This window comes from Erythrolamprus reginae, chromosome 4 (genome assembly GCF_031021105.1).
Source record: "Erythrolamprus reginae isolate rEryReg1 chromosome 4, rEryReg1.hap1, whole genome shotgun sequence".
Classification (NCBI taxonomy): Eukaryota; Metazoa; Chordata; class Lepidosauria; order Squamata; family Dipsadidae; genus Erythrolamprus; species Erythrolamprus reginae.
Window position 1 is genome coordinate 138,383,105 of NC_091953.1, and position 18,530 is coordinate 138,401,634.

The following is an 18,530-nucleotide window of genomic DNA, read 5'->3' on the forward strand; positions in this document are numbered from 1 at the left end:
CATTGATATTTACTTCCTTGACATCGGTATAATATTTTTATGACTGTTTGTGTAAATATATGGTTTACATATGTATAAATATATATGTTTTCCTTTTTTCTTGATATCACAATTATAGATTCACAGTTGCGGTCTTTTATATATTATCTTATTACAATTTTATTTATTTATTATGAGTTTATAAGCTCTCCTCTTAATATGAAACAGAATGAAGGGGGTTTTTGACCAATGATAGATCAGGAATTTGGGAATTGATTGGAACAAACAGGAAGGGTCCCTACATTTTCAAATTTTGGGACTGTCAGGAATGAAAATCAAACTTCCTATATAACTTCCTATAACTGTACAAATGAGTACTGATATTTTTAGAAGGCCTTTGGTTATGACAAATTGTGTGGGGGGGAAACGAATGATAAATGAAGATTCATAAAATGTGAATAAACAAATATGGCTTAATATTAAAAGGCACTTGAAGAAGAATTATCACGATGAATTAAACGGATAGCATTCAAATTGGGGAGAAGTGGTTGGAAATCGAATATTGGAAATCCCAGAAGACAAAATTAGACTTATATAATTTTCTTTTCTTTTTTTTATGCTAGCACAATAATTGTATGACAATATACTTGAAATGAAGAATATACAAATGACTGACTGAAAAATGTAAATTACAAGCATGTGTTTACAATACTGTACAGTGTAAAAGTAGATGGACTGATGTGTGTATTGTTTGGAATTTTTTAAAAAAAGAAAATTACTGTGAGAAAAGAAAAAGAAAACCAGAATTCTGTTTCAAATTGTTATGTGAGGGACTGGAACGGCTCCCAAGGAATCTAAAAAAATCTTGCAACAACTCTTTGAAATGCTGTCAATGTATCTAGAGAGGTTTGACCAACCTATTCACAAAACCTAGCATTTCCCCAAGCAACATGTGAGGTTCGGAGTCTATCTACAATCGTCAGAACTTTCTCTACATACCGTATTTTTTGGAGTATAAAACACACCTTTTTCCTCCCTAAAAGAGGCTGATAATTTGGGTGCATCTTATACTATTAATGTAACTGTTTTTTCCAGCCCTAAGTAGCTTCTAACAATCTTCCCAGCTCTTACATTGCAGGCTCTTTCATTGTTACTCTCTGTGAAGAATGTTTTTCAAGCCCTAAGTCTGTGCAGGTTTTTTTTCATTGCTCTAACTTGCTCCAAGTAAGTTTCTTTCCAGTCCTAACCAGGTGCTAACAATGTTTCCAGCTCTTAGGCGCTTGCAAGCTTTTTCATTGTTACTCTTTGCTAAGAATGTTTTTCCAAGCCCTAAGTCTTTACAGGGTTTTTTCCATTGTTCTACTTGCTCCAAATGTTTATTTCCAGGTGCTGACAATGTTCCCAGCTCTTACCGGCTTGCAAGCTCTTTCATTGTTACTCTCTCCGAATAAAGTTTTTTAAAGCCCTTAACCAGGGGATAAAATAATGTGCTGAAGCTGACCAGACTAAGGACGCTAGCCAGATGAATCCCTGGTAAGCAGATTCTTCTGCCTATTTTCCTCCCCAAAAACTAATACTTATATTCCAGTGCATCTTATACTCCAAACATATGGTACATTCTGAGTTATTATTTTATTTGGATCCTTTTCTCTACCAGAAAAAAACCACACACACAAATTGGAACACACACATGTAGTGGATTAATCATTTGCAGTCAACATTCAGCTCTGCCACATATTTGATATTTTTTCAACCGTGAAGAACACCTTCATTCAAAGAGGGAAAAAATCTCAATGCACAGAGGCAAAAGTGACGAAAGATTTCTTAGCTCTCACAGAGGTGGAAAAAGGATTATTTTGGCTGTCAAATGTTTGGGTTTAATGTTAACATATTACAGAATGCATGTCCTGATCGTTGTTGCAACTCAGGAAAAGCAGTATATTTTTTTGGTTTGTTTTTTTTAATAAAGAAAAATTAGTATTAAAGTAATGTGTTGGAGGACTATACAACTATACATTTTTCTACGATTTCTCAGCAATTCAGAAAAAACAATCTTGAATAATCTTCCTCTATTTTTAATAAGTTAAAATCCTTAAATCTGATGAAAAAATTAAATGTATACATTAAAGAACATATGTTAATATCTATAAATAATTTTACAAATATACATGTTAAAATATAAACTTTTAAAACAAAACAAGTTGACAAAATAAAAGAAACCCTTTGCCTAAATCAGTATGTCCTACTCTGGAAGAATTCTTAACTGGAATAAATTCTTCTTCTGTCTTGTCAGCCCTGTTAATATCAGAGATATTATATACACACAAGAGCTATTTATAGATATATGCATAATTGTACGAAATAAAACTTTGTGATTCGTTGAAAGGCGTTCGACTTTGGGGTACCCGTAATATATATATATATTTCTCTTTCTCTCTCTCTCTCTCTCTCCAAGTGTTTGATAATAGATTTCTGGGAAAAATTTATGGACCTCCGTAACAAATATATTTAAACTTTATCTAAAAAAACCCCCTCACCCAGAAAATAGCTAAATAAATGTAGCAAATAGCAGAATTTCGGTTTGAGGCACATTACAGTTCATATAAACCCCCCTGGAAAAGTTAGCCAAAGTCACTGCTACGTGCTTATTAACAAACGACAAACTCGCACACCCCAACACACACACACACACACACACACAATTTTCTAGAGTTTGCAACACCTCCGGGCCTTCACGTCTCGTCTTGCCTGCACACACTCAACTTATCCAGCCATTAGTGCAAGAGGCGGTGTGTTTCCCACCGCGAGAAAAGTGAAGGCAACTTTGAAAGAAGGTTTAGTTTAAAACACTCGAGAGTGATTAACTCCTCAGAATGGCTTCGAATGCGCCCTTAAGTAGATGGCGACGTTTTATATTTATTAAATATCAAACCAGTCCTTAACTGAAGAGTCCCTGCAGGGAGCGTGGCTACGGAGCCCTAGCGAAGGAGATTTCGTGTACGGATTGCACGAGGGAGGGGCAGCGTTGCCTACATTCTTGGCGCACGGGTCTCTTTGTTTGTTTGTTGTCATTTTCCCACCCGCTCCTAGAATTTTCAGGCGCAGAAAACGGACTCGAAGGCCGGAGGCATCCCGTCCTCTCCTTTGCCTTTCAAGGTTTTCTGGGCGTTTGACAAGACAAGTAGGAAGAAAGTACGTCCGGTGTGCCGCGACTTAATGGCAACGCGGGCCTTCAAGCAGAGCAACACCTCTTCCTCCTGGGGGGCGGGGGTTTCTCGTTCCGGAGTTCCTTCCCAGACCTACATTCACGAATCTCGTTTTTGAGGCTCAGTGTCCGTCATCCGGTCCTGACGATGCCGTTGGCCTGCTGTTTTGGAAGGCAGGGCTCCTCCGCGAGCAGCTCGTGGGAAAATACGGAGTCGTCTCCCGAAGAAGAGGCGCTGTGGGTGTCGTGGCCTTTGGGGGAGTATTGCTCGAAGGTCACGGACAGATCGATGTATTCCTGCGTGGAGAGCAACGGCGTGAGTATTTGCTTTCTTTGTTTGCTTGTTTATTTATTATTAGATTTGTATGCCGCCCCTCTCCGAAGACTCGGAGCGGCTCTCAACAGGAATACAAAATACAAATCCAATGATGAAAAAGCAAAACAGTTAAAAACCATTGATTAAAACCACTCATACATCCCAAACAAACCATACATAAAATGGAGCGGCCGAGGGGAACCAATTTCCCATGCCTGGCGACAAAGGTGGGTTTTTAGGAGTTTGCAAAAGGCCAGGAGGGTGGGGGCTGTCCTAAGCTCCCTAACATTAAAATAGCCACACAACTCAATCATACCATACATAAACCATATTAGCAAGGGGACACATCAGGTGCCACATGCCTGGTGACATAGGTGGGTTTTCAGCAAATTACGAAAGCCAAGGAGGGTGGGGGCGGTTCTAGTCTCCGGGGGGAGTTGATTCCAGAGGGCCGGGGCCGCCACAGAGAAGGCTCTTCCCCAGGGCCCCGCCAGATGGCATTGTTTCGTCGACGGGACCCGAAGAAGGCCAACTCTGTGGGATCTTATTGGCCGCTGGGATTTGTGCGGCAGAAGGTGGTCCCGAAGGTATTATTGGGTGATATTTATCCGCGAGGCAAAGGGCAGACTATAAATCTAATAAATAAATGTGCTGCCCAACTCCAGCAGGACCCTGGGTGGCTCACAACAATCACAACAACTGAAAAGCAATATAAAATATAACAACAATAAAAGAGCAAATAACATAAAGTACATGAATAACTCTTAAAAAGCCATACATGCACTCAATCATTCCTAGTGCCAGGCCTGCCAGAGAAGCCAGGACCTAATGACTTTACAGAACACTGGCAGGGTGGGGACCAGCGAAGGCCTGTCGTCTGCCCCCTTGGAACGGCTGCAACACTCAAAAATGCTCCCGGGTCGATTCTCTGTGTATTGGGGGGAGGCTAGCCTAAGAGCTCTCCTGAGTAAGAAAGGAGGAGGTACTCACATCTGTGGAGGTGACGGTCAGCACTCGGTCCAGGTCTTCTACCAGCTGCTTAAAAGTTGGCCGCTGAGAAGGCACCGCATGCCAGCACTCCCGCATGATCATGTACCTGCGGAAGAGAAGGGCTGGTCAGCGCCACTGATGGAGAAGGACCTACGGCAGAGAGAGGGTGGCAAGACTTTTGTTGGCTACACACAGGGGTGGGTTACTTCCCGGACAGGGAGGAACGGAGTGGGGGAGCGAAAATGGAGCTCCACCCCAGAGCCCCCAATTTACATTTGAAAGATGTTGAAAGGAAATGTGGGGCGTCCTGCATAAGCCACACCCACAGTGGGGTAGTAACATTTTTGGTAGCACTTCACTGGCTACAGAGCTGCATTCCAAAAACAAACCAACAAGGCTGTGACCTTCAAATAAGTCAGAGGTAAGACCTGTGCAAGAATAGTTTTTAGACTTATAACCCCTATTGATGGCAGAAAAGTTCAAGAGAGCTTCCATGTGGGTCCCTGTTCTTGGTTTTCCTTACAACAGTAACCCTGTGAGGTGGGCTGGACTGAGAGAGAAGGAGAGAAGGAAAGAGGGAGTGGGAGTGGGAGTGGGAAGGAGAGAGAGAGAGAGAGAAAAGGAGAGAGAAGGAAAGAGGGAGAGAGAAAGAGAAGAGAGAGGGAGAGAAAGAGAGAAAAAGAGAGGGGGAAGAGAAGGAAAGTAAAGAGAGAGAGAAGGTGAGGGAAAGAGGGGAAGGAAAAGGAGAGAGGGAGAAAAGGAGAGAGGGAGGAGGAGGGAGGAGGGGAGAGGGAGGGGGAAGACAAAGATATAGACAGGGAGAGGGAAAAGGAGAAAGAGGAAAGAGGGAGAGAAAGCAGAAAAAGATGGGGAGAAGAGAGAGAAAAATAGAGAGAGAAGGCAAGGGAGAGAGGGAGAGGGAGAAGGAGGGAGGAAGGGAGAGAGGGGAAAGTAGAAATATAGAGAGAGGGAGAGGGAAAAGGAGAGGGAGAGAAGGAAAAAGGAGAGAAGGAAAGAGGTAAATGAGAAGAGAGGAAAAAGAGAAAGATATGGAGAGGGAGAGGGGAAAGGAGAGAGAGACAAGGTGAAAATGGGAGAGAAAAAAGGAGAAGGGGAAGGGGAAAAGGGAGAGGAGAGAGGGAGAGAAGGAGACAAGAAGGTGGGAGGAAAGGAGGGAGGGAGAAAGGGAAGAAGCAAAGAAGGAAGGAAGGGAGGGAGGGATGAACAGAAAATACAGAAGGGAATTAACTGAATTAACAATCCTGGCAGATAGGAAGACCTGCTTCCCCGAAGTATCATATTCTCAGGTCGAAAACTTACAAATCTGGGTTACAATTTGCAGGCTTGTCCATTCGGTGGCCTTCCTTTAACAGCTTGAAGAGTTCTTCCACTGGGATCCCTGGGTAGGGAGACCCTCCTAAAGTGAAGATCTCCCACAGCAGCACCCCAAACGACCACCTGAAAAGCACCAGGGTTGGAAAAAATCCAGTGAAATATTGGGCGGGGGGGAGAGAATAAATTAAGATGTATTCCCCTCCACCCCCCTCTTTGAAGCCATTGCAAAATAACAGGTCATCCATAGTTTGATTACTGAACTTCTTGGATCGTATTATTATATATTTTTTCAAACCAAACACTGGCCAGTTGGGTTGAACAGAGTCTCTTGGGAGTTGGGCGGCATGCAAATAAATAAACAAATAAACAAACAAACAAACAAACAAATAAACAAAAACAAACAAACAAACAAATAAATAAATAATCCCAAATTTTATAAGCACTTAAATAGATACAGCTGTTCTCTTTGATCTTTGTGGAAGCTCCATGAAATCAATGAACAGAACAAGCCCGTTTATTCATGGATTTCGGGATATCTTTCTCTGCGTGGCATCTCAACTCTTGCCCTGAATGGGTTGTTTTGTTCCCTTTTTGATTTGAAAACTGTAGGTATTGCTTACACATCACTCTGATGAGTGTAGACCCGGTCGAACAATGCTTCGGGAGCCATCCATTTCACCGGCAGGCGGCCCTGTTATCAGGGACATGAAAACAGAATATTATCCATCGGCAATTCCGGTGTCTTACTGCTGTCACACCATCAGAGACACACACACACCCTCTGTTACAAACGGGTCCAAATCACCTTTAATCAAACCTGATCATCCCAATTCATCTAATTATTGTGAAGTCGATTGCTACTGTTCTGTCCCAGCACCGAGCCCCCCAGAAATCAGATACACACCACCAGTTTTAAATAATAAATAAATAACATTTACTATGTACAAGAAGAATTTTGCAGTTTTTTCAAAATGAAACTAAAGTCTTTTAACGGCTTCACCATATTGCTATAAAGTCTTATCAGCTGGCTAGAGTCCCAGAAAGAGATAAGCACAACAATAATTACCCAGCTGGAATAATATTCAGAAGCGGAGACGTACAGAAGTTAGCTAGAAGCCCGGAGCTCCTCAGAAAGCCGAGAATGTAATACAGTGGTACCTCTACTTAAGAACACCTTTACCTAATAACTTTTCTAGATAAGAACCGGGTGTTCAAGATTTTTTTTGCCTCTACTTGTGGTCATTCTCCATTTTGGCTGGGGGATTCTGGGAGTCACCATTCCAGCACATTTAGCTGGCCAATGACCAGAATTCTCCCTTCTATTTTTAAAATAAAAATAAAAATAAACTTTCCACTTACATTAGTTGTTTTTTTGTAATAATCGATGTTGTGGACGTCTCTGGCTAGACCAAAGTCAGCTATCTTCATCACATTGTCTTCTGTGACCAGGACGTTTCTAGCGGCCAGATCCCGGTGAATACACTGCAAGGAAAGAAGTTTATCAATAAAATAAAAGTTAAAAATGCATGGTACTTACTACCACATGTGGTGGTTATGTTCAGAAACAAGGAAATTCTGGATTATGGTTCAAAATATGGTGAAAGAGATATTAAACTTTGAATTAGAATTTAAGCCTGAGACATTTTTATTAGGAATAATCAGAGGACAACACGAAAAGGCGAACTATTATTTAAAATGTTTTACTTGAGAAGGAAATGTTATACAGTGTTCCCTCGATTTCCGCGGGGGATGCGTTCCGAGACCGCCCGCGAAAGTCAAATTTCCGCAAAGTAGAGATGCGGAAGTAAATACACCATTTTTGGCTATGGACAGTATCCCAAGCCTTCCCTTAACACTTTAAACCCCTAAATTACCATTTCCCATTCCTTTAACAACCATTTACTCACCATTATTACTGGTACTCACCATTGAAAAAGACACTTAGTGATCCTGATATTTATAAACATAATTTATTAACAATAATTTATTTATTTATTTATTTATTTATTCAATTTTTATGCCGCCCTTCTCCTTAGACTCAGGGTGGCTTACAACATGTTAGCAATAGCACTTTTTAACACAGCCAGTGTATTGCCCCCACAATCCGGGTCCTAATAATTTTTTTGTTATTTATTTGCAAAAATTATTAGTTTGGCAATGACGTATGATGTCATAGGGCGGGAAAAATCGTGGTATAGAAAAAAACCCGCGAAGTATTTTTTAATTAATATTTTTTGAAAAACCGTGGTATAGGCTATTCGCGAAGTTCGAACCCGCGAAAATCGAGGGAACACTGTATATTGTTATTTTTAGACATTGAAGCCCTGTTTTTTTATTATTCTATGTATGTTTTATTGTACGGTGGAGAAAAATAAAGAACAATTTATAGACATTAAATTTCCTCCGTTAGAGACAGGTTACAAAAATTCCCTGAAACTTCCTGGTTCCATCTGATTTGATCTCTGAACGACGGGATTTTGCAGGCAGCAACAATATCTTATTATGCAAGAAGATTTACAGCGAAGTCCCTCCGTGTTAAAGACGTTATGTTGTATTATATTCCAAATCTCTGGAATTCGACAGTCTTTGAGGAATGATGGTTATGCTCAGATTGGGGCATTGCCACAAGAATTATTTTGAGAAATAGGAGACGGGTAATGGATCTGTTTGTTTTTGAAATAAAAGGCAATTTTCCCCACTTCACATAAAATGAAGTCATGTCTTTCCCGCTGACCCAGATTTCCCAATATTTTACAATAGTTTCGTCGTTTTCTATTTAACAATAAAGGGCATTATTTTTCTGCGTAGTTTTATGATATGCAGGTGATATATCTTCCAAGCTTCTTTCTTTCTTTTCTGTTTATAATTTTCTTAGTAGTTCCGGGGGGACTGGTGTTCTAGGGGGCACATCACAGCGAGAAATGGCTTCTGAGCATGCGCAGGAAGCAAATCTCGGGAGAAGGCATGAGATTGCAGCGAATTTTTTTCATGCGCAGAAGCCAAAAACACCCTAGAAAACGTCCAGAGATACTTGACGAGAAGAGCCCTCCACTCCTCCACTCGCAACAGAATCCCCTCCGCCACTAGACTCACAATCCTGGGTTAGAACTACGTTGCCTTAAACACGACCTAAGCACAGCCCACAAAATCTTCTGCTACAATATCCTTCCTGTCAGCTTCAACCACAGTAACACACAAGCACACAACAGATACAAACTCAAAGTAAACCGCTCCAAACTTGACTGTAGGAAATACGACTTTAGTAACCGAGTAGTTGATGCCTGGAACTCGCTACCTGGCTCTATATTATCAGCCTCTGGGATCCTACTAGCTTTGGTACTCACCTTTTGAGACGCCAGATACTCCATCCCACGCGCCACCTGGTACGCACACGAGACTAAGTCCTTAAAGGTGAGCTGTTCCTCAGGAATCTTGCAGGTATCAAAGGAATAATCCATGCCAGGTAGCCGACGGGCTCTCAGGTATTCCCTTAAGTTCCCCTTGGAGGCATACTCCACGAGAACGTAGAGAGGACCTGGAGAAAACAACCTATTGTTACTTGACACGCCCTCTCATTTCTCTCGCAACTTTCCTGGCAGCTTACTACTCGTTTTAGGATAGTTGTGTCCTTTCGTTCTAGAAGGGGAAATTCAGTTCCACGATAGATGCCTTAACCCTTGGGAGGAAGAGGAGCAACACCGGAAGTATTTACCAAAATGACATAGGGTGGGTGAAGATGGATGTGGTTCAAACTATCATGTTGTTCGGAGTATAAGATACAACCTTTTTCCTCTCTAAAAGAGACTGAATATTTGGGTGCGTCTTATACTCTGAATGTAGCTTTTTTGAAGCTTTTTTTCCAGCTCTATCTAGGCGCCAACGATCTTCCCAGCTCTTACGTTGCAAGCTCTTTCATTGTTACTCTCTGCGAAGAATGTTTTTCCAGTCCTAAGTCTTTATAGGGCTTTTTTCCTAGCTCTACTTGCTCTGAATAAGTTTCTTTCCAGCCCTAACCAGGTGCTAATGATGTTTCCAGCTCTTACCAACTTGCAAGCTCTTTCATTGTTACTCTCTGCAAATAATGTTTTTCAAGCCCTAAGTTCTTTGCAGTTTTTTTTCCATTGGTCTAACTTGCTCCAAATGTTTCTTTCCAGCCCTAATCAGGTGCTAATGATGTTCCAAGCTCTTACTGGCTTGCAAGCTCTTTCATTGTAACTCTTTGTGAAGAATGTTTTTCCAGTCCTAAGTCTTTGAAAGCTTTTTTTCATTGCTCTACTTGCCCCAAATATGTTTCTTTTCAGCCCTAACCAGATCCTAACTGTTCCCAGTCTTACCGGCTTGCAAGCTTTTTCACTGCTACTCTCTCCAAAAAGGTTTTTTTCAGCCCTAACCAGGGGATAAAATAATGTGCTGGAGCTGATCAGACCAAGGATGCTAGCCAGATGAATACCTGGTAAGAAGATTCCCCCCCCCTCTTATTTCCCTCCCCCCCAAAAGAAGGTGCTTCTTATATTTCAGTTCGTCCTATATGCCGAAAAATACGGTATAGGCATCAAAGCTGAAGCTGGAAGAATCCACCATCTTCCAACCACTCCTCAGAAAGGAAGCCCAAAGCCCAGGCCATGCCAGGAGCTTCTTAGCAAATGGAGATTAACTGACTAATCCAAGCTCTTCACGGTTGCCCTGAGGAGGTCTCGTTTGAAAGGCCACCTGCGTATTCAGCACCAAGGCCTTCCTGAACACCCACTCAGCTTCCAAATTCAGAGAATGGAAAATCTGAGCTCATGCGGGAATTTCTGCCCACACAGCTCTACCTGTGAGGTTTCCTCACGCAGGTGTTTCTCCAGACTAGAGTGATCTTGAAGGGGCAGTACTCACCTCCTTGGCTTTGAGGAGGACCTCAACGGAAGAAAGCAAAATCAAGGACGCCCGAAGGATATCAGTAGCCACAAAGAGGCCCCCAGCTGAGCAGACGCCTGACTAACATTACAAAAAGCTCCACAGCTGTCTTGTTTTCGAAACGTACCATCCTGTGTGCAGGCCCCCAAGAGATTAATAATATTTTTGTGTTTCCCGATCATCTTCATCATTTCCATTTCCGAGACCAAGTCAGAAAGATCTTTGTCGGTGGCATCATCTGCAGGAGAGAGAACAAAGCAGCAATGAGGTGAAAGGCTCATTGCAAGGTGGAACGCTCTACACGGGGCTACCCTTGAAGAGCGTTTGTAGACTACAGCTGGTCCAGAATGCAGTTGTGTGAACTATGGTGAGTGCACCTAGGTACTCTCACGCTACACCAATTCTTCACGGACTACACTGGTGCAATTCAAGGTGTTGGCCATGACCTTTAAAGCCCTACATGGCTTAGGGCCAGACTATCTTCAAGACCGCCTCCTACCACATAGCTCCCAACAACTGACAAGGGCCCAGAGTTGGTCTCCTCCGGGTTCCGTCAGCTAAACAGTGTCGGCTGGCGGGTCTGCAGAGGAGGGCCTTCAATGTGGCTGCTCCAACTCTTTGGAACCAGCCACCTCCCGAGATCCGTACTGTCCCCACCCTACTGGCCTTCCAAAAAGCCATAAAGACCCGGCTTTTCGGGCAGGCCTGGGATTATTGATAGATGGCACACCATCAGGATCTGACCAGTAAAGATATGCATGGCTTTAAAAAAACTATTTTAATTGTTAATTGCTGGTTTTAAATTGTTTTGAACAGTTTCTAGGAGGTTTTATATTACATTTTATCTGTACAGTGGTACCTCTACCTACAAATGCCTCTACTTGCAAACTTTTCTAGATAAGAACCAGGTGCCTCTTCTCAAGAACCATTTTCGGACAAAAAAACCTAGCTTCCAAAACGGTAACCAAAAAAGGCAGTGAGAAGCCTCCTTGGGGCCTCTATAGGAATCTCCTAGAAGGAAACAGGGCCGGAAAAGGCAGGGAGAAGCCTCTGTGGGGCCTCTCTAGGAATCTCCTGGGAGGAAACAGGTCCGGAAAAGGCAGGGAAAAGCCTCTGTGGGGCCTCTCTAGGAATCTCCTGGGAGGAAACAGGACCGGAAAGAGCATGGAGAAGCCTCTGTGGGGCCTCTCTAGTAATCTTCTGGGAGGAATCAATGGTTGGAAAAGGCAGGGAGAAGTCTCCGTGGCCTCCCTAGGAATCTCCTGGGAGGAAACGGGGCCTCCACCCTCCCTGTGCTTTCCCCAATCACACCCATTATTTGTTTTTACATTGATTCCTATTGGAAAAATTGCTTCTTCTTACAACTTTTCTACTTAAGAACCTGGTCACGGAACAAATTAAATTCGTAAGTAGAGGTTCCACTGTATTTGGTTGTAAGCCGCCCAGAGTCCTCATGAAAACACCCGTGTCCTGGCATTTGGGGCCTTTGGTACCTTTCAGCATCTTGACCGCTACAGTAACAGGCTTGCTCGATTTCTCCTTGTCGATTCCCATGGCTTCAGCCATCACAACTTGACCGAAGCAGCCTTCACCCAGCGGCTTCCCAAGAGTCAAGCTGAAAAGCAAAACCAGCCAGAACATGAGTATGGAACAGGTGGAGACAGCGGAAGAAGGAAAAGAAAACGGCCCTCTCAAAGTCCGGTTTCTGTTCTGCTTTGGCCTATTTGGATCAGAAAGAAGGTAGAATCCATGCGCTGAGATTTCAAACAACACAATTTTATATAAAAAGCAGGATTTATACAAGCAAATTCAGGTCTTTCCGTTCATCTTGGCAGCTTTACAGGTTAAATTGGCTAAGAGATAAAAGTCCGGGCGGCCACCAAGAGTCAAAGCTAATTATAACATTCCTCAGTGATCAGGGTTCTTCGGTCACACATAAACACACTCACAAATCTTCATGTTTTCCTCAGACAGCTGCATCCCTGCACAATGAACTTAAAGGGATAACAGCAGTTGCCAGCAAAGCATTTCTGGAACCCCAGATCTAGGATCTCCATTATTACAAATGTTGATTCTCTACATCTCTTTTCCCATAAATCCTCACTTATATACTGTCTGGTGTGGTCAACTGTTTCCTAGAGATATTCACTGTCTAAACTTTCTTTCATAGAGATTCACCTTCTAGAACTTTCCCCTTAAAGATATTCCTATCTGCTTCGTGATCTCCTGACCTGGGCATCTAATAGGGGCTCCTGATCTCCCATGTCTCCCTCCTCCTCTGACTCAGGCATTGCCATCATTGGGGTTTCTACAGTCTCTGGCAGTTCCTCAGGTTCCAACTCTTCCTCACTCTCACTAACTGACTCAGTTGTCTAGAACGCAGTCCTAGGGTAGCAAGATGGGCCCGGTTCATCCTCCTCAGAATCCGTCACTAACTGACCCGGTTGTGGACCACTCACCGAGCTCTCGCCAATTCCCATTTTGGATCTGCCGGCAGTTCCAGCTCAGAGACGTTGGCCAACATGGCGCCCTCGCTGGAGGAGAGGCGGGTGATCCTCACCAGAGGCGTGTTGGAGTTCATGGAGGAGTTCGACTCCAGAGACACCTGCTTGGGTAGAGCAAAGGAGCGGTTACTGGCAACAGCCTCTCACGGGGGGAAGGAGGGCAGCCCAAGTGGCGGGAGGGGGTAGGGCAGCCTTTCCAAGCCACAAACGCAAGACAGAATGGTCCCAAATCTTGATGGGATGCCACTGAGGGACCCTTGTTCTTTTTTAAAAAAAAATAATTTTGGGTTTAAATAATCTAATTCCCGAGAGTTAGCAACTCTGCTCCTTTGGGATTGGATGCGATGAGAGTAGTGCATCTTTTTTTCATTCTTTTGGGGAGGGGGCTGCCCCTGGAAAAGAGTCCCGATCCCTGTAAGAACATGGTTGCAAGTATAGAGCAGAACGACCACAAGGCTTCCTGTGATCTTGAGGCTGATATTTGGCATGGAGAAAAAGCAGCTGAGGGGGGGAAACGAATAGGGAGGGAAGCATTCGTGTTCTCTCCCTTTCTCCCTCCCTCTTTCTTTGTCTCTCTCTTCCTTGCTCACTCACTTTATCTTTCTTTCTTTTCTTTCTTTCTGCCTGTCTGTCTCTCTCTCTCTCTTTCCCCCTCTCCCTGTGTCTCTCTCCTTCTTGCTTTCTCTTTCTCACTCTTTCTTTCTTTCTTTCTTTCTCTTCCTGTCTCTTTCTTTCTTTCTTTCTCTTCCTGTCTCTCTGTCTCTGTATATCTTACTCTCTCCACCTCTCTCCCCCTGTCTCCCTCATCTCTCTCTCTCTCCTTCTTTCTTTCCTTTTTCTTTCTCTCTTTCTTTGTCTGTCTCTGTATCCTCAGCCGAGGACAATGGAGCACACAGGAAGATAGAAGGAGGTGTGAAGAAGGCTCAGCAGGGTCAAAAGGGGGGGGGGGAGGGAGGAGTCATCTACTCCGCAGTGTTTATATAGTCTGCAGAGTACATGCCCCTTTTTGTCATCAAAAGGTGACACAGTAATATGTACTGGAACATACACATTTGTGCCTGCATTCTGTAAATGCATGAATCAACAGAATTGTAAGTAAAGATTGCAGTGTATTTCATCTTTATGAAGCCAGGATCATTCATTGCTAACAAATGGGATTCGAAGCCACACAATTGATTTCTGGCCATGCTGAATCCGTTGCAAGTTAAGCCAGCTGAACTCTGCTAATACTAATAATGTTAATAGCAATCAAATACCCAACAATTCGATTCTACCCCCTGGCCAAAGAATGTATAGCAGGTTTGTTTGAAGGGGATGTCTGCATGTTAATAGGCCTTTTAGTTTCTTTTAAAATGTAATTCTTAATTTTAACTTTAATTATTATCTCGATGCACACTGCTTTTATATGTTGCAAGCCGCCCCAAGTCTTCGGAGAGGGGCAGCATATCAATTTAATAAATAAATAAATAAATAAATAAATAAATAAATAAATAAATAAATAAATAAATAAATAAATAAATAAATAATGATTGATGATGATGATGATGATGATGATAATAATAATAATAATAATAATAATAATAATAATAATAATAATATCCAGACAGGGAGGGCAGAAGGAAGAGAGGGGGACAGAGATCTTGTATCTACTTTCTGTTACCTGTCTCTTGAGTGGGAACTTGGAGACTTTCTGGACTGCGGTGGCGCTTATGGCTTTTTTGGCCGGCCGTTTGATTTTATAGATCATGACCATCACAGCCACCAGGATGGAAAGGGCGAAGGCGATGCCGTAGCTGAGAATGCCTGCATAGAACGAGCTGGAATCCTGTCTCGCCAGCCGCTTTTCGGCTGCAGGAGGAGAGAGACACACGTTAAGAAGCAGGGAAATATCCCGACCGTATTCAGATGCGTTTCCAACACAGACCATCCCCCATCTAAAGTACCCACGAAATGCACACAATGCTCAGGGCACAGCACCTCAATGGCTGCCACTTCCAGATTTCTTTAAATATGGGGGTTTGACCCTGATGTAGAAGGGGTTTTAGCAGACAAGACACAAAGGCCTCTCGTCTGAAAATTCTAATAGCTTCCTCCGCTAGATCCTTTGTTTATTAGGAGGCTTGGTGGTAAAGTGGCTAGAGTGCAGCACGGCAGGCTACTGCAAACTGTAGTTCAGCAGTTCAAATCTCACCAGGCTCCAAGTCGACTCAGCCTTCTGTCCTCCCAAGGGGGCTCAAATGAGGGTCCAGATTGCTGGGGGTAGGAGGCTGACTCTGTAAACTGCTTAGAGAGGGCTGGAAAAGCACCATGAAGTGGTATATAAGTCTAAGTGATTTATCTATCTATCTATCTATCTATCTATCTATCTATCTATCTATCTATCTATCTATCTATCATCTATCTATCATCTATCTATCATCTATCTATCTATCATCTATCTATCTATCTATCTTTCTATCTATCATCTATCTATCTATCATCTATCATCTATCTATCTATCTATCTATCATCTATCTATGTATCTATCTATGATCTATCTATCTATCATCTATCTATCTATCATCTATCTATCTATCTATCTATCTATCTATCTATCATCTATCTATCTATCTATCATCTATCTATCTATCTATCTATCATCTATCTATCTATCTATCATCTATCATCTATCTATCTATCTATCTATCTATCATCTATCTATCTATCTATCTATCATCTATCTATCTATCTATCATCTATCTATCAACTATCTATCTATCATCTATCTATCTATCTATCTATCATCTATCTATCTATCTATCTATCATCTATCTATCTATCTATCTATCATCTATCTATCTATCTATCATCTATCATCTATCATCTATCTATCTATCATCTATCTATCTATCTATCATCTATCTATCTATCTATCTATCTATCATCTATCTATCTATCTATCTATCTATCTATCTATCTATCTATCATCTATCTATCTATCATCTATCTATCAACTATCTATCTATCATCTATCTATCTATCTATCTATCATCTATCTATCTATCTATCATCTATCTATCTATCTATCTATCATCTATCTATCTCTATCATCTATCTATCTAATCTATCTAATCTATCACATCTATCCATAGTCTCTATCTATCCATGATATCTATCTGTCTTTCTTTCTTTCTTTTTTCTGTCTGTCTGTCTATCTACGGTATCTATCTATCTATCTATCTATCTATCTATCTATCTATCTATCTATCTATCTAGTTCAGCCAGTTCAAATCTCACCACCGGCTCACAGTGGGTCAAATGAGGACCCAGATTGTGGGGGGCAAGAGGCTGACTCTCTGTCTGTAAAAGCTCTAGGAAGCGATATATAAGTCTAAGTGCTATTGCTATGTAGGAGCAGCCATTTAAATACTGTAACAACCGACGCATTGACATTCGAGGGTAATTAACATGCACAGTCCTGCGAATAAATGAGTGTGTAAAAAGAATAAATGCCAAAGTGCAAAATTTCAGTTCATGTTGCAGCCCTGAATGAGGAACGCTCTGGGGCAGGGGTGGGCAAAGTGGGCTCTCCTATGACATGTGGACTTCAACTCCCAGAATTCCTGAGCCAGTCATGCTAGCTGAGGAATTCTGGGAGTTGAAGTCCACATGTCACAGAAGAGCCCACTTTGCCTGCAACTGCTCTGGGGGGGTTCTGAGATGAGCTGGCAGCCAAACAGACGTGTGTGGAGATTGGGGCTGAGAGTGGCATTTGTTTAATTTGGGACTGGGTGAGTCATGGGTGCAAATGGTGAACGTAGCCTCCCTTTGGAGAGATAGCCCAGGGCAGAAGAAGGCTGGGTGGCTGGGTGGGGCTGAGCCAGCAGGCCCTTCCTTGCGTCCACCTCGTGAGAAGCCGAGAGCCACAAGTGACTCACAGGAGGTTCCCAGGACACACTCTTGGGTTCTCCAAATTAAACGTGGGCGCAATTCAACCAGGGAAAGTTGGGGATCCAGTAATAAGGGAACCGCTCCATTAGACTGAGCATTCAGAAACACCCCAGCTTCTAAGTGGTGTGGAGCAAAGACTGTGGAACTTCTAGGGGGATGCCCCACCCACCAGGAGAGACCCAAAAGTCCCAATGGCCTTTGCAACGGTTCAGCTGAATCCGTGGCAGCCTCTCTCTTATCACACACTTGTGGCCGTCTAAACATCAGGCCTGCATCCACGACTGGTCAGAAAAGGCCACCACCACCAGGGCTCCGCAGCAGGAGGAAGGCTAACAATTCACACTTACTCTGGAGCAGAAATGTGTCATTTGTGGTTGCATGAAATGAACTAAAGATTGTCAGTACCACGTACTGCACTGGTTGGTTTTTCAATATGTGAACTAATCAGCAATGGATATTTGGATGAAACAGTGTGGTGTTACTTTAAGAGCTAGGCTGCGATTAGCCATAAAAGGGAGGCAGATGTGCTGTTCTCTGTTGCATTGTTCTCTTGCCTTGTATTGCCTTGCATTGCATTGCATTGTTGGCTGTTGGTGTTTATATGCTGGTTAGTATTGATGCTATATTGCTGCGTACTAAGTTATTGATGTAATCTAATATATAACTGTGTGCTTAATACTCTTGTGTGTTAATAATAGAATATATTCTGCTGTGTGCTAATACTGCTGTGTGCTAATAAGAGAATATATTGCTGTGTACTAAATGGTATATGTATTTGCTGTGTGCTAATAAGAGAATATACTATATTGCTGTGTGCTAAACAGAATATATAATGCTGTGTGCTAATATTGCTGTGTGCTAATAAGAGAATATATTGCTGTGTGCTAAATGGTATATGTATTTGCTGTGTGCTAATAAGAGAATATACTATATTGCTGTGTGCTAAACAGAATATATAATGCTGTGTGCTAATATTGCTGTGTGCTAATAAGAGAATATATTGCTGTGTACTAAATGGTATATGTATTTGCTGTGTGCTAATAAGAGAATATACTATATTGCTGTGTGCTAAACAGAATATATAATGCTGTGTGCTAATATTGCTGTGTGCTAATAAGAGAATATATTGCTGTGTGCTAAATGGTATATGTATTTGCTGTGTACTAATAATATACTATATTGCTGTGTGCTAATAAGAGAATATATTGCTAAATGTGTGCTAAATGGTATATGTATTTGCTGTGCTGCTATGTGCTAATAATATACTATATTGCTGTGTGCTAAATATTGTTCTATGTGCTTTCTGTGTGCTAAATGGTATTGCTAAACAAAGGTCTATGGATTATATTAAGGTTACTGTGTAATATTAATG

General features: G+C 42.2%; 1 protein-coding gene across 4 annotated transcripts in view; it reads right to left on the reverse strand.

Moving 5' to 3' along the window:
- Positions 1–577: 577 nt before the first annotated feature.
- Positions 578–18,530, reverse strand: part of FGFR3 (fibroblast growth factor receptor 3) — a 70,387-nt gene continuing 52,434 nt past the window's right edge. For 2 of the 4 annotated variants that reach the window (XM_070751451.1, XM_070751449.1), the window contains exons 8-17: positions 14,889–15,076; positions 13,184–13,332; positions 12,218–12,339; positions 10,852–10,962; positions 9,170–9,360; positions 7,185–7,307; positions 6,446–6,516; positions 5,811–5,948; positions 4,491–4,596; positions 2,039–3,481 (exon numbers count right to left, since the gene is read on the reverse strand). In XM_070751451.1, coding sequence (XP_070607552.1) covers positions 3,317–3,481; positions 4,491–4,596; positions 5,811–5,948; positions 6,446–6,516; positions 7,185–7,307; positions 9,170–9,360; positions 10,852–10,962; positions 12,218–12,339; positions 13,184–13,332; positions 14,889–15,076 — 1,364 coding nt within the window. In that variant the 3' untranslated portion in view covers positions 2,039–3,316. Of the gene's footprint in view, positions 3,482–4,490; positions 4,597–5,810; positions 5,949–6,445; positions 6,517–7,184; positions 7,308–9,169; positions 9,361–10,851; positions 10,963–12,217; positions 12,340–13,183; positions 13,333–14,888; positions 15,077–18,530 lie in introns of all 4 variants that reach the window. The other 2 variants (XM_070751450.1, XM_070751452.1) reach the window with 2 other exon arrangements.